Source organism: Chiroxiphia lanceolata, chromosome 1 (assembly GCF_009829145.1).
Source record: "Chiroxiphia lanceolata isolate bChiLan1 chromosome 1, bChiLan1.pri, whole genome shotgun sequence".
NCBI lineage: Eukaryota > Metazoa > Chordata > Aves > Passeriformes > Pipridae > Chiroxiphia > Chiroxiphia lanceolata.
The window spans coordinates 112,706,734-112,721,382 of record NC_045637.1 but is presented as its reverse complement, the minus strand read 5'-3'; the positions used below and the strand labels follow the sequence as shown (position 1 = coordinate 112,721,382).

Sequence of the window (14,649 nt, the reverse complement as noted above, 5' to 3'; positions counted from 1 at the left end):
AAGGGACAGCTCATAGCAAGCCCAGATATGTAGCACAGTACACACTAAGGCCTGGAAAACGTGCCCACCAGCAGGCTTGGTCTCTGGGGTTTTAGGGGCCCCTCTGGAAGTCTTTCCCGTGGGATCTCTGCTGTCTCACAGCTGTCCCCTGCCTCTTTTCTTGAGACCAGCAGAAACGTAGTTATCTTTGAAACCTTTTCCTTTCTGGTTGAAATTAGCCAACAGTCCAGAAGCTGATGGAAGATGAGAGAGAGACACTTCTTATGGAGTTTGCATTTCCTTAGGGGAAAGGAGCTAAAAGCATGTACCAGAAGCAGATTTTCAAAAGATAGGATCAGCTACTGCTTGTTGTAAGGAGTGAGAGTGAAGAAGTCTTGCTATATAATCCTGTGAGCTTTGTAACCCCTCTCACTTTACAATACTTGTTCCTACATAAGAAAAATAATCCCTAAAAATGGAAAGCTGCTAGTCATGAAGGATCAGAATCACATTTATCACTTTATGTGCTTTATGATGAATCTGCCTTGCCCAATGCCTCTGTTGGGAAAGCAAAAGCAGGGACTCAAATTAAGTGCTGCACACATCATTAAAGGAAGTAGCTGCTTTCCCTTCCATATTGCATGAGCAAGGATGTGCCCAGAGAGGCTGAGCACTGTGCTGCCAGGGATCCTGTGCCAAATCCCGCACCAGCTGCCTCTGCTCAGGAAGCAAGCTCAGGCTGAGGGCTGCTTTAACAGCATTAATGAGTGGTGCCTCACCATTAATTGTTAAGCTGTTGTTCATTACAGCCTTTCATGGTGGTATTACACATATGTATGTATTGCTTCAGCAGCTCATGCTTCGGGGTAGCCAGCAATCAGGGCTCCTCCTGTCCCATTCGAGCATTGCTTATGTCAGGGAAGAAGTGCCTCTGTGCATGGGTCTGCAGTTCTACCTGCACACACCCCCCATCTTCTCACCTTTTACTCTTGCATGTTCCCAGCTTACTCTGCTCTGAGCACTCCCAGCTGGGAAAAGCTGCACTATTTTGCTTCTCACTGAATGCATTTACAAATCATCACTGTAAGGCAGCCAGGATGCCCATTTCAGTACCAGGGCCCACAGGCCCTGCTCACTGATGGCATGTCCCTCCCCACAGAGGATGCCCCTTGGGAAGCAGCTGAACGGGACGTTTTCCAGCTACCTGTTTGGGCTTGCTATAAGTTGTCCCTTGTGAGCTGAGGTGGACATTTCTTTCTAAACAGAAAAATCTTACACAGGAATTGTAATGAGGCATGTAACAATCATTACTCTTTAATCTCGAAATGGCCGCCTTCTAAAAAAAAAAAAACCCAAACCAGCCTTTCATAATACTTTTAAAATTATTAAAACTTTTGACATTCTGCACAAAAAAAAAAAAAGTGCCATTTTTTTCTCTACACTCGAGAGTTTCAACAGCAACTGTGATGTTTTTTTCATTCCAAAAGCATGTAGATTTTGAACAAGGTGAAAGTTTTCTCCTCAAGCTTCTGTTCTTTTGCACGCTGTTCAAACTGAGACTTAAATGTTACGGCTAAGTCTGGTGACTGACGAACGAGGACACCGAGTCCCCGCAGCCTCCACGGCACCCGCTCCGCATCCCGCGGTGCCGCGGCCGCGGGGGCACCACTCTTCCCTGCTCCCGGCTGGATGGAGGAGAGGCACCCTCCCCGCTCACGTCCCTGCCCCGCCAGAAGCCTGCATGAGGCGTTCCCGAGGCGTTCCCGGCCGCTCCTGCGTCACGGCCCCGCTCGGCGGCGGAAGCCGCGAGGCAGGCGGGGCGGGAGGGCGGTGTTAAAGCGGCAGCGGGGCCGCGCTGGGCCGGGCCGATGGAGTCGGGCGGCGGTGCGGAGGAGCCGGGGGGCGAAAGCAGCTGTTTTCTGTACTACGCGTACGGCAGCAACCTGCTGCGGGAGCGGCTGGTGCTGCGCAACCCCTCGGCCGCGCTCTGCGCCCTGGCGCGCCTGCAGGTGCGTGCGGGGGGCGGCGGGGCGGCGCCGCGGGTGGGAGCGGGGAGCGGGCGCTGAGGAAGCCCGCATGCCCCGAGGATACCCGCATGTCTCCCTGGAGCTGCGCGTCCCCCACGGCTGCGTGGGGTCCGGTGCTGCAGCCGCCCGGTCCCTCCTGCGGGTACAGGGGGAGCCCAGCACGGCTCAGGCGGGGGGGTCGAGAGGGTGATGCCGGGCTCTTTTCGGTGGTGCCCAGCGACAGGACGGGGAGCAGTGGTCGTAAGCTAAAACACAAGGAATTCCGCCTCCACATGAGGAAGAACTTTGCGTTGAGGGTGGCAGAGCACCGGAACAGGATGCCCAGGGAGTTCCTGGAGTCTGCCTCTCTGGAGACGTTCAAAACCCACCTGGACGCGTTCCTATGTCACCTGCTCGAGATGACCCTGCCTTGGCAGGGGGGTTGGACTGGATGATCTCCAGAGGTCCCTTCCTACCCTAACGGTTCTGTCCCATCGCCCCTGACACACCTGGGGCCCGCTGCCAGGGCTGCCTGCAGCCAAAGGAACGTTTGGGATAGTCCCACCGCTGCGGGGTTATCTGACCGGGATTAACCTTCCAGGCTGCCAGCCATGACCCTGAGTGTAAAGCACTATGGACCTGGTAACATAAAGAAACAGGAAGAAATTCTTTGCTGTGAGGGTGGTGAGGCACTGGCACAGGTTGCCCAGATAGGATGCCCTATTGCTGGCAGTGTTCAAGGCCAGGTTGGATGGGGGTCTGAGCAACCTGATCTAGTGGGAGGTGTTGTGTGTGTCCCGTCCCCCCCATGGCAGGGTGGTCTTTAAGGTCCCTTCCAACCCAAAGTATTCTGTGATTCTAGGTGCTCAGCTGGGTTTATGGGAAAAGCTTCTGCCAGTTTTAAAAGGATGATGTTTTGTTAAAAAAAAAAAATCAAAATCTCTCCTTCCTGTCATCCACTGTGGGTACAGGTGAGGAGCCCTCCCTTGTGAGATATATCGGGCACATGTGAGATGTCATGATTTCATCCAGCACTGCACATCTGCAGCTGACACCTTCTTATGCACTATAGGGCAGTTCTCCTCAGTCTGAGTTATTAAATGCTAATGCATCAGCTTGGCTTTAGTGTAGGCTTGGAAACACGAGCTTGTGGTCATTAAGCTGTTGATACACAGACCTGTACAACTGGAAGGATCCTTGGAGGAGCATAGCATCAATTGATACCACTTAAGGATAACCTGAAGGTTCTCTTGGGGTAGCTGGCAGGAAATAGTCTATGTTGGAGTGTATGAAGAAGTTCTGAAACCTTGTCATTAATAAACTCCCTACAGTCAGATAGTTGGTATCTCTTGGGACTGTCAGCCTGGCACGTGAGGCCTGCACCTGTAAAGCATGTGGTACTTAGAGATACCACTGAGCCGAATGTGCCAGGAGCCCAGCACCTTGCCGGATTAGACCTTGAAAGTGAGAAGGAAAGCAGGAGTATTACACACTTATCTTTGAAAAAAGGAAAGCTTCAGCTCTCCTCCTGGCTTTCAGGTCGATTTCCAGGTTACGCAGTTAGCACCTCTTGTCGTGCTGCAGGTTGGCTGTTCCAGAGCAGACAGTCAGGCCCTGGTTTCTCTAGCCAGCCTTTGACCAATTGCTGTGTTCCCTGCCAACACCGGGTGGCTTCAATCCCTTGCATCCAGCTGGAAAATCACTGATGCTTGGGAGTGAGGAAGTGAACAAAGGTTGGAGCTGCTTCCTATTAATTCCTCTACGGTAGTGCTACATGGCCTTAAAAAAAAAGGAAAATCAGCCTGTAACCAGAGTACTTTGGATGCTAAACTAAAGTATTAAATTAATTTCCCTCTGGTTTTACTTTTTACAGTTTTTTTAATCTTCAGCAAAAAGCTGTTAAGAAATGGGATGTGTAACAAGCACAGAAAGGGTTTTACACTGGTACTTAGAAGAAGGACCAATCTCTTAACCCAAGAAAGTATCTCGTGTGTTTTTTTTTCTCTCTTCCGAGCAGTGTCTACTCCTGTTGCCCACATGGTGAGGAAAAAACAAACAAACAAACAAAAAACCACCACCAACCTAGACTGCTGTGAGAGTATTTGATTCTATCCAAGTATTTCCTTGGTGCTGCCCTGCATGCACTTGTCCGCATCTGTAGCTTCAGTCTGTGATGTGACTGGACTATTTACTTGTGTGCAAATAACTTAGTGCATCTAAGTAAACCTTCTTCCTAGTGAAATTAGTTTAATAGGGGACATTTTATGGGGAAGGAAGATGTCTCTATTGATGGAGTAAACAGTGTGGCTTTGCCAGGCTGCTGATTGTCACACACACACTAATTGATTGTGTCCTGATCAGTGCTGTTCTTCTTTGTGTAAGCCTCCAACTGCTCAATTTTTTGCAACCTTTATATATCTATTAGGATATATAACAAGAAACTGATATGTCTCAAAGGGAATATTGATATATACATGTGTATATTTCAAATCAAAGTTATCTCCTAGCTTAAAGCATGGTGATCAAGAGAAATAAGCAAAGCTGTGGGGCTGCGTAGGTTTGGTTTTTATTTTTGTTGTTGTTCTTAGTCCTTTTTGCCTTTGCCAGATTTTGTTGTTGCAGTTAAGCAGGTAGCGTTCCTTAAAGCTTGCTGGGTTTTGATTTGGGTTGATATTTTTTTTTCCTCTTCTCTACTGCTAGGGGAGGACCTACAAATTGACTAATAAGTAGGAAAAGAAACTGAGTGTATGGAGTCAGATAGGAAATTACACTCATAAAATGCAAGAATCCATTATTCTCTTGCATATATAATAATATTGAAGTATACTTGTAAGAAAAAGTGATACTTGATTTCTAAAAGAATGTTTCCTACCTGCGAAAACCTGAATAAGCTCATTGAAGGAGGCATTTGCCTTGGCTTAAAAATACCCAAAAATGTTCCAGTTGGGTGATGAGGGATGTATTTTATAATTGAGTAATTTTATTAGTGCATGAGGACAAGTCCCAGAGCTCACCATCTTTTAGACTTATTTTCCTGGATCCTGCATAATACCATTTAAGTCTCATAAGAGCACCAAAAGCCGCAAAAGAATGGGCACCAGGTAGGCACTTCTTTTGATGGGAACAAGAAGGCAGTAGACAGTTCCCTCCTTCTGGTAAGCACATCAGCAGTCCTGTCACTGCCAGCTTGGACAAAAGTCAAGCTGACATTTCTTCAGCACTGCTGTGTTTACTGGAAATTTAGGTATGTGTGCTACTCTTGAGAAAGGGCTGCCTCCACTTTCTTCTCACTGCTAGAGGTTGGTTGCTGTTTAGGCCAGACAACTAGGAGGTTTGGGTGTTGATGCAGGTCTCTGCAGACTAAGTCTTTTTATCAGTGGTACTCTCTGCCTAACCTCTCTTCCCGTTGTCCCAAGGCTGCCATTTCTCATGGGGAGGTGGAAAAAGCTGACTTCAGCCCCTCATGAGGTGGGAGCTGGATCATGTCCCGCCTGTCCGTTCTTCCTTCTGTGGCCCCAACTGACTGTTCGTAGACTGTCCTTTAGCTGCCCTTTTCACGTCAAGAGTAGCCAACAGCCCTTAGCTTAAGTGAAAATTGATTCTCTGCATTGGTTTCATTTGCAGGATTTTAAGCTCGAGTTTGGCCATCATCAAGGCAGGACAAGTCCTGTCTGGCATGGAGGTACAGCTACCATTGTTCAGAGCCCTGGAGACGAAGTATGGGGAATAGTGTGGAAAATGAACACTTGCAATTTAAGTTCGCTGGATAAGTAGGTGACTTAACTTTTGCTGTCTTATACTGCTTTGAATAGCGATTGAAAAGTCATAGGTAATTTTTGATAAAGAGCTCTGTGGAAGCTCTGGTGTTGGAATCAAGATGACGCTTTTGATTTTAATCTGTGAATTTCACTTGTCATGATGTGTATTGACTTCTACCACTTCTGTGATTAACATGGCTTTATTTTCAAGCTAAAGCTACTTAGGGGTGTTTTAATGAGCAGCTATGGACCTTGATTTGAAGCTGATATATTGGTCAGGTCCCTTTTTAAAAAAAACAAACACAAAAAGCCAACAAACTCTGTCTTCTCAATTTCATGCCCCTTAAATGACTCTAAACTCTGTATTTGTCCTATGTCATTTTTCCCATTGCTTTAGGGAGAATTTCCTTCCTTTAGACTGACATCAATTTCTATCTCTATACATCTGTAGACTTCAGTTATAGCAAAAAAGGAAGGAATGAGGACAAGCCTTTGCAGGAGAGAAAGAGATCTTTAATACAGGCAAAGGGACCTTTTGAGGAGGTTATTTAACATGTCATGTCTTCTAAGGACTCAAAATTCTGTGAGCTTGAGGAAGATCTAAGCAGGGAGCTGGGCTGTAATTATTTCCCTCTTTGAATGGGAGAGCCTGCCTGCACCTTTACAATGCATGGTGGAAAATGTTCTGTCTGTGCCTGGTAATTGAGAGAAGTTTAAGGCTCCCAAAACTGAGCAAGTTGTTCCCAGGCTGAAGTGTGGAGGACCACCTGGGTAAACAAAGCAAGGAGTAGCAAGACTTCTTTCAGGGTCTCAGGCAGGACTAAGAAGGTAATCTCCAAAACTTTGTCTGGTGCCATGTGCTTGTTGCAGCTTTTGGGAAGTGCCTGCACAGTATGATGCTTCTGGTACACAAGGATAGTTTGTTCAGAGCAGTTCATCACTGTCAATTCCAGTAGAAGTCTGGGCGAGTGAGAACAAGGAAGCAGGGCATAGTAAACTCAGTGAAAGCACTACAGTATTACTGTTCTCCTGCCTCTGGTACTGTTGCAGTTTTGGTTATGGCTGCGCTGTGCTGTGTAGACAGCTGCCTACAACCCTGGCCATGAAACTTGGTTCCAATGTGCTTTTCATTGCCTACAGTGAACCTGAAATACAGAAACTGTTGCAAGGTCTGTTAGCATGTTATGAGAATGGGCAGTCTCAGCATTCTTGTCCTGACTGGGAGTGTTAATCCCAAGCAGAGCAGGTGAGCATCTAGTTGGTGGGCAGGGCTTCACATGTCTGTGCTTTATGATCTCCTGAGTTCCCCCACTGTTGCTTGCACTAACACTTAACATCCTGACCCCTTTTCTGCTGATCTTTACTGAAATCTCCTCATTTACTATGCTTTCATAAAGCATAAACTTCACAAGTATGATAATCTTGTCCAACAACATCTGCTTTTGATAGTAGCAGCCTGCTGCTTTTCCATGGGGGTAGTATTATGATTTCCAGAAGTGTTTACATACTGTTTAGAGTTGACATACTGCAGAATTGCAAATCCCTTGCATTTGTTTGACAGCGGATAAACTCTAATGCTTGCTAAGATGCTAAAGAGTTGAGTGCTGTAACATCACAAAAAGCTGCAGGATGGACACTAACACTAAAGATTACTTTTTCCCAGCTGCCTCACTGATGCCATGGAGGTGAACTGGAAATGGAAGGAAATGGGATGTGTTGTTGGCTTTAACAGTGATAGTCCAAAGCGTTCTTCTAGGGCTTGCTCCTAACCCACCTCAAATGAGCTTGCATGTGTTCTTGCTGAAGGTCTTGAGATTCTCTGGCTGCATGCAAGCAGATATACTTCTAAGTCCTGAAGCAAGTTATTTCCTGGAATTGCCATGTGTCAAGAAAAAAAAAAAAATCACTATTGTCCCCTCCCCAATTTTTTTTTTATCCCCGAATCTCTGTAAAGAAGTCTATGCTTTGTTATCCAGAAGCAGAGGAGGAAATGTATAACTAATGCTGCATGTAACTAATTGAAATACTAGTAAAACAATGTAACATGTAGAAAACAAATATGGGAGAGGAACCTTTTGCTTAGATGGCTGAATCCTTTGGCTTCAAATACCTTTTAGGTGCTGTCCCACGGACAGTATTACTTTTTGTTTGTTTTTTTTTTTTGTCCTCCATACTTCACAAATCTACAAGTTACAGACTAAATCATGACCCAATTTATTCCTCATAGGTCCTAGGATGTTACTTAACAGTTTTCTTGTTCTCACACAACCATGTGACTTATTTTATAGTCTGTTGGCCTTGAATCTGCAGTTAGCTTCCAGTCTCTACTTGCACTTAACCTACTCACATAACGTGGCCTGTGTTATGTACGTTAAATAACTTGAAATGGTAGTAAGTCTTTGAAAAAAATATGAATTGTCAAAATTATATTTGACGAGCAGGGTTAGAAACCATGCTATGACTCCTATCTAAAGGTAATTGTGCTGTAAAGTCGGTCTTGTTTTGCTTAAGCTTCTTGTTTACTTCTTACTATTTCCTCAGATTTTTAATGGTGGCTGAATACCAATGGTTAAGGACAATAAGTAGCCTTGGTTTTGAGTTTGCTTTTGTTTTTCTAAGACAGCATGATTTTGCTAATAAAAAATAACCATGTTTTTTGCCCTGACCTATCTCATTTTTGCTGTTCACGTCTTGTGCAAATTAAAGAGTGTGTTGGATTATTCATTGGAAAGTGCATTGCAAGAGTTGTGCAAATTTCCCCTTATTAAAATGTAACACAATGGGCAAGATAGTTTGCAATTGTTTCTTTGTCTGAGTGGCAGGTAATGAATAATATGTGCCTGACTCATTAATTTTGGTTGTGTTTCTCTTTCAGACTACCAGTCTAGAGTAATTAATTTACAAGTATTCTCTCTCTAACTTTGCAAGTGACCCACTGGTCATCTTTCTTACAGACCTGAAATGATAAAATTGAATGCTGCTGCTTCTTTATAAACTTGTCTTCAAATGTGAAACAAGTTTGCACAAAAAGTACTGAAATATGTTTTGCTTTATTTGCTTTTCTTTGTCTGTTAACAGCACAGACCAATGTCCTGCCTTAAATTCTATTATAATAAATCCATGTGTTTAATTGCACACTTTGCTTGAAAGATGCATGAGTTACTTGGCATGAAAGGAATATATGTCCTTTACAGGCAAGAGGGAGTTGAAGATGGTTTTTATGTCCCAATAGAAGTTAATGTCTACACTCAAGCAGGAAAGGTGCTGACCTGTCGAAGCTACCAGATGAAGGACTATGTCTGTGGTCCCCCTTCTCCGCAGTACAAAAAGGTAGGTGTTACATCACTGTAATTTTGGAAGAATGAACAGAAATTTATAATGCAGTACTTCTGTCCTATTTAACAAGTACTTTGCTTACAGTGGATGGAAGGCATGACTACTCTACTGTAAAGGTATAACAGTTGGTGTGCAATGTACTATTGTAGTCATGCTCACAGAAGATTGCTAGCTCTTAAAAGCCTAGTAAATCAGTTTGGCTTTTTGGCTTAGCTATGCCTTACATGAAGCCTCTGTTTACCTCGTGAATTAGTTATGACTGACACAAGGATTTCTGAAGGATGTTGTTTACATATATGCAGCAATTCTCTGGGTTTGAAAAATTAATGTACTCCACTAAAAGGACAGAGGGAAGCTTCTGTGGAGAAAACCCAGCACCTGGCTTGTAGTTTCAAGGACGTGGATTATCCTTACTGTCTTGTGAAGCAGTTGCTACCATTTAATACAGGAGTCCACTTGCTGCCTTTTAGCAGATGCATCATCAGTATATCGCAGGACTCCAGCAGCCTTGCAGAGCACTGCAGGGTTCCCACTTGATGGCTGGTGAGGCAGAAGTGTTTCAGCACTGTTCCGCAATAGACTTACTCTACAGGGACACATGATCCAGTCACGCAGCAGGCCTGACCTGCTTAGCTTGTGAGATCTGATGTGGGCCCTGCTTGGGTGGCATGACTGCACGTCTGAGTGATGCAGCTACTGGCAACTGTAGATATATATCGCTGTAGCATGTTGGCTTCTTCTACCTAAAGCAAAGAAACCGGGCTTGAGCCTGTTAAATTCCAAGTGTGCCGCCCTCTCTGAACTGAGAAACTTGCTCCTATGAATCAGCTTCCAGGAGCATAGCTAAGGCCAGCTGCTGTGGGACTGCTGAAGAGAAACTTGCTTAGAAAGCAAGCTCTGCTATTCCACAAACCTCCTCCCTGCCAACCCACCTCTTGGCAAGACAGATCTTCAGGGATTTTCAGGAGGTTAATACATAGTCTGCTGCTGTGTGGCAGCTCTCACTGGTGCTCTGTAAGAGCAGACTTCCACTGTTGGCAACTTTATCTAGCTAAACATCTCTCTTGCTGTTCTCAGGATCAGTTGTTAGTTCTGTTCTTACCCTACTGTCCCCAGCTTTTAAGTTAACCAGGCAGGAGAGCTAAAAATTTATACAGGTGACTGCATCAGCACACAGTGACCAAACTACATCCGTCTTCTGTTGTGTGCTTTTTGTGGCAAAATTCATTCTTTCTAGACACCTCATCCTTTAAATTCATGCTGTTAAATGCAGGAAAGAGTATTTAGAATACTCATTTCTATATGCAAGCTTGCTGCTGTCTCCTTCAAGCCCTGGTTCCTACAACTTCCTCTTTTGCTCTCACTGTCACATCTTTTCTTCTGCACCAATACTTAAGTTTATTTTGTGTGTGGCAGGAAAGCTGCAGTAACAAACTAAGGAATCTAACAAACTAACAAAGTTAAGTGTCTGTTTCTGTTACTCCTATACCTGTCTAGGTACTCACTGTTGCACTATGGATTTGAACAGCTTAGTTTTAAAAATAGCTTCAGTAATATATGCTGCTTCTCACTCATGTGTGATACTAAGGCTGGCTAAAGGCTTAAAAAGTAGTTCTCATCCTCACTGAAAGAAAGAATGAAATAACAGAATAACAGCTTAATTGTAGAATCCTGTGCACATTAGTAACACTTCAGATTCTTAGCGGTAGTACAAGCCTTTTCAGAGTAATTTTGTTCACACTGTTCAGGTGTTCAGTGGTTTCCCAGAAGCTTTTGGCTATCCTTGGGTACAAATAGCGTTATTTGGGGGTAATTCTCTTGTTACATTCTTTCCATATGACTAAATGTTTGGAGGAGTCTTTCTAACATTATTACTGAAGTCTTTTTTTTTTTCCCCCCTTTCGATTATAGGTTATCTGCATGGGTGCAAAACAGAATGGCTTGCCAATTGATTACCTGGAGAAATTAGAAGCTATTGAAACTAATAACTATGCGGGACCGGTGCCAATAATGGAAGAGATTGAAGCTGCTATTAAAGCAGAGAAAATAAATTCTGCATAGAATACCTCTGCATTTGCTTGGCCATTCACCTTGATTTAGATACCTCTCCTCACTGTGCTGATCAGCAGTTTCTTTATTTATCAAGAAAAGATGAGTTTGTTGTGCATCTACGGTAAATCATTAGATATAATTTGCAGTCTGAAGACTTGCTGACATTGGTAACTTCTTTTTGTATGTATAGCTTGAGTACATGCTGAAGGTTTTGCAGATTTAGAAATTATCTTTCTGTAATTGTCATGCAGTGCTGCACACAAGTTTGTGCTTCATGTCCTGTTTACTGACCTTTTAAAAAGAAAAAGGCCATCTTGATGAGTTTTGGCACCTGTTACTTTCTGAGTAATAAGGGCTGCAGGATCAGGCCCTTTGTTTTTAAATGATGTATACACAAATATCAAGAATTTCAAAGATTTATTAGGTGTAAAGTAAACTCAAAACTCTAAACCTTTTTCTCTGCTACTTCTCCTAATGGTTTAAAGCCCAGCCTATCTGATGCTGTGGAGTTCCTGTTTATATAGTTAACCAAGAAGGAAAATAAATATTTTTTTAACTCCCTCCATGTGTTTAAGTGTTAGTCCAAAAGGAAACTCAGGCCTGAAGACAGCATTCAGCAAAGGATCTGGGTCAAGGCATCATGGCCTCCTCCTTTCTATGTTTAGTAGTCATCATAGGTGAACTAGTTAGCTATAACCAACAGATTTATAAAGAATTCATTTTAGTTAAATATTTCCAAGTTTTCTTAAATGACCTTTTTGTACCTATCTAGGCCTTGGTCTCATGTCCAGTGAAATCAGAAAGTCTCCTGTGAGTCCTAGCACATTTGTTTTGTGGTTTTGTTTGTCTGTTAAACCCCAAATGAACAGAATTTGGCTTTTTTTTTTTTTCCCTACAGCTTTGACAATCTTGTGCAAAACTGAAAGCTTTTGTAAGATACAGGGTACTTATCTTCATGGTACTTGGCAACCCCTGTAGTTAGTCTATGGGCGACAAGGAGAAACTGACAACCTGGAAGATGTCAAATCACTGAATTTTGGTTTATCTTCTCTAGGGTGTATTTTTTTCTATTGATATACAGAGGGATGTAAGATACAGTCATTGTCACCATGTGACTGCTTAGATAAACAATTGATAAAGCAACAGACTGACTGTGTCTTCTCTGTATAAAATACACTTCTGCCAGGTATGTGTAGGTGCTGCCCTGATGTCATATGCCTGTTTCCAGATTTGGGCATGATGGCTACTGTAAAACATGGTACTTTCTGTATTAGCACTGTCTAGTCTGAAACTGAGTAAATAAAACTGTGATTACCAAAACCCTCCCCTGCCTGTTCAATGCATGCTTCAAGAATATCACAGAATTGTTAGGGTTGGAAGGAACCTCTGGAGATCGCCTAGTCCAACTCCCCTGCCACGGCAGTGTAACCTAGAGCAGGTGACACAGAAATGCACCCAGGTGTCTTCAGAGAGGGAAACTCCATGATCTCCCTGGGCAGCCTGTGTTGCATATATAAGTAAAAGCTGGTGATGTGGAGATGCAACTGAAGCCTCCCTTTTCTGTGTTTTTTTAATGGATATAACGTCAGTAGGGGGGGCAAAACTGTGTGAACACACCCCTCTGCATCAGCACCACTTCTTTTGCTTTACCCTTACCGTGCTCCTTTGAGCTTTTGGACTTTTAAATGTGTGCTTCACCCTTGCAAGAAGAGGGTGCCAGAATATTATTTCTGTTTTCTTTGTGGGGAATGGGGATTGACAGAAGGTACTTAATGCCTCCTGTTGAGGAAAATGGTGGGAGCTGCAGAGGGACTCCTGGCGCTTCTCTGGGCGTACGGAGGGAAGGGAGGTGTTGGCGAAGGGGAAGCCTTCGGGCCATGCCTGCGCGAGGAGGAGCCGCTTCCCGCCGGGGCGGAGAGACCGTGTGTGGGGCGGGGGTGGTGGGAAGCAGGGAAGCAGCCGTGGGCTGGCCGCCGTCCCTTCTCCGCCGCGGTGAGTGCCGGGGAAGGGCCGGGGGCGCAGGAGGGTCGTGGGGCTGCGGGTCAGCGGCCGTGCCGGGACAGGGATGGAGGGTGTGAGCCCAACTTTCTGCTTTCTGTAAACCAGAGATTGCGTTAACGCGTGAAAGGCTTGCGAGGTGGGAGGGAAAGGGCTGCGCCCCGACGGCTCCCGCTTCTGAACTGGAAACTTCAGGGATCCTTTCCGTTTCCTCCGGACGGTTCCTCCCGCGGCGGGGAGGAGGCGGCAGGCAGTGTTTCACAGGGAGTGGGGAGGGGGACGAGGAGCAGCGCCCGCAGCAACTGGGCCAGGGGGACGACGCCTTCGTAAAAAAAAACCCAGCAGCGCTACCAGGAATAAATGGTGTTCCAGAGGCTGGCGGGGATGTGGTGTTCCTGACGGCTGTTGGGGAAGGGTGGCGAGATCCCACGGGCGGAGGAGGTGGGATCCTCCCGCCCTTGCGCCGCCTCGCTTTCCCCGTGAGTGACGGTAATTGGGTAAAGTAAGCCATTTACTTCCCCGAATCCATGCGCTGACTCACGCGGGAGTCGTTTAGGCCCCAGTGCTTTGAGGGAGGAGGGAGCGATTCAAATGGACAGGGAGGTGCCCCTTGGCTGCGGGGAGACCGTGGCATGGCCATGATTCCATCAATGCCGTGATTCCATCAGTTGCAACTTTCGTGGTAGAATTCACTGCTGGTTGAATGTGAAAATAGTAAGTAACAGTAGAAAAGCGGTTCCACTTTTATAGACACCAGTGAGTTGCCCCTTCCTCCTCTATCTCTTAAAAAAAAAAAACCAAAACCAAGAGTTCTCTGGTTAGAGAAAATTTCTTTCCTTTTTAGTGGTGGCTTCTCATTATTTATTGAAATTTTCACACCAGAAAGGAGTTATCAGGAAACCACATAAAATCTCTTTGGCAGGGGCTTGTTAAAGCATCCAAGCACTGTATATAAAGTTCTGTTTCTATACAAAGTAATCTGTTACAATATGTAGTAACAAAACCTGTGAGGGATACGAATATTTCTGTCAAAGCCTGTGCCTTTTAGAGAAGAGCTTGTCATTTTACCAGGTGGAGGCAGCAAGAATTTCTTCTTTTATATCTGTTGCTCTTCAAATACCTAGGAATGGCTACTAAAGCTTATGCTACAGTCAGAGAAGAGAGAGAGGGGAGGGAGGAAAAAACCCGTTGAAAGAGGCTGATCTCTGTGACCCCAGAGCAATGCAAGATCACACGAACTGTAATGGATTTACACTAACGTGATGTTAACATATGGCTCCCAGGGCCATTTATTGACGTGTAGCATCAGTGATGATAGTTACACAGAGATTGTGAACTAGGGTATGATGAGTGTGCTTTAACTCACAGAAATAGAATAATTTAAGATCAGTACAGGGACTCTGTACAAGCTCTACCAGTGCACCATTTTTACTATAAAAGTAAAAGGCTGGTTTTTTAATACCTCTGGGAAATGCATTGCATTGCTTCTCATCAGAGCATGCAGACTTTTTATGTGCCCA

At 44.7% G+C, this 14,649-nt stretch overlaps 1 protein-coding gene across 1 annotated transcript; it reads left to right on the top strand.

Annotated features, from left to right (window-relative positions):
- Positions 1-1,783: 1,783 nt before the first annotated feature.
- On the top strand, positions 1,784-12,454 carry GGCT (gamma-glutamylcyclotransferase). Its single transcript, XM_032707722.1, has 4 exons — positions 1,784-1,988; positions 5,610-5,755; positions 8,938-9,073; positions 10,991-12,454. Exons 1-4 carry the CDS (start codon positions 1,848-1,850, stop codon positions 11,138-11,140), a joined length of 573 nt encoding a protein of 190 aa, XP_032563613.1. The 5' UTR covers positions 1,784-1,847; the 3' UTR covers positions 11,141-12,454.
- Positions 12,455-14,649: the final 2,195 nt, after the last annotated feature.

What these genes read in the sequence shown, in the direction of transcription:
- GGCT (XM_032707722.1), top strand. Translation starts at nt 1,848, where the DNA reads ATGGAGTCGGGCGGCGGTGCGGAGGAGCCGGGGGGCGAAAGCAGCTGT. An exon ending in GCGCCCTGGCGCGCCTGCAG is followed by an intron (nt 1,989 to 5,609) that starts GTGCGTGCGGGG and finishes TTTCATTTGCAG; the next exon opens with GATTTTAAGCTCGAGTTTGG. An exon ending in CTTCTCCGCAGTACAAAAAG is followed by an intron (nt 9,074 to 10,990) that starts GTAGGTGTTACA and finishes TTTCGATTATAG; the next exon opens with GTTATCTGCATGGGTGCAAA.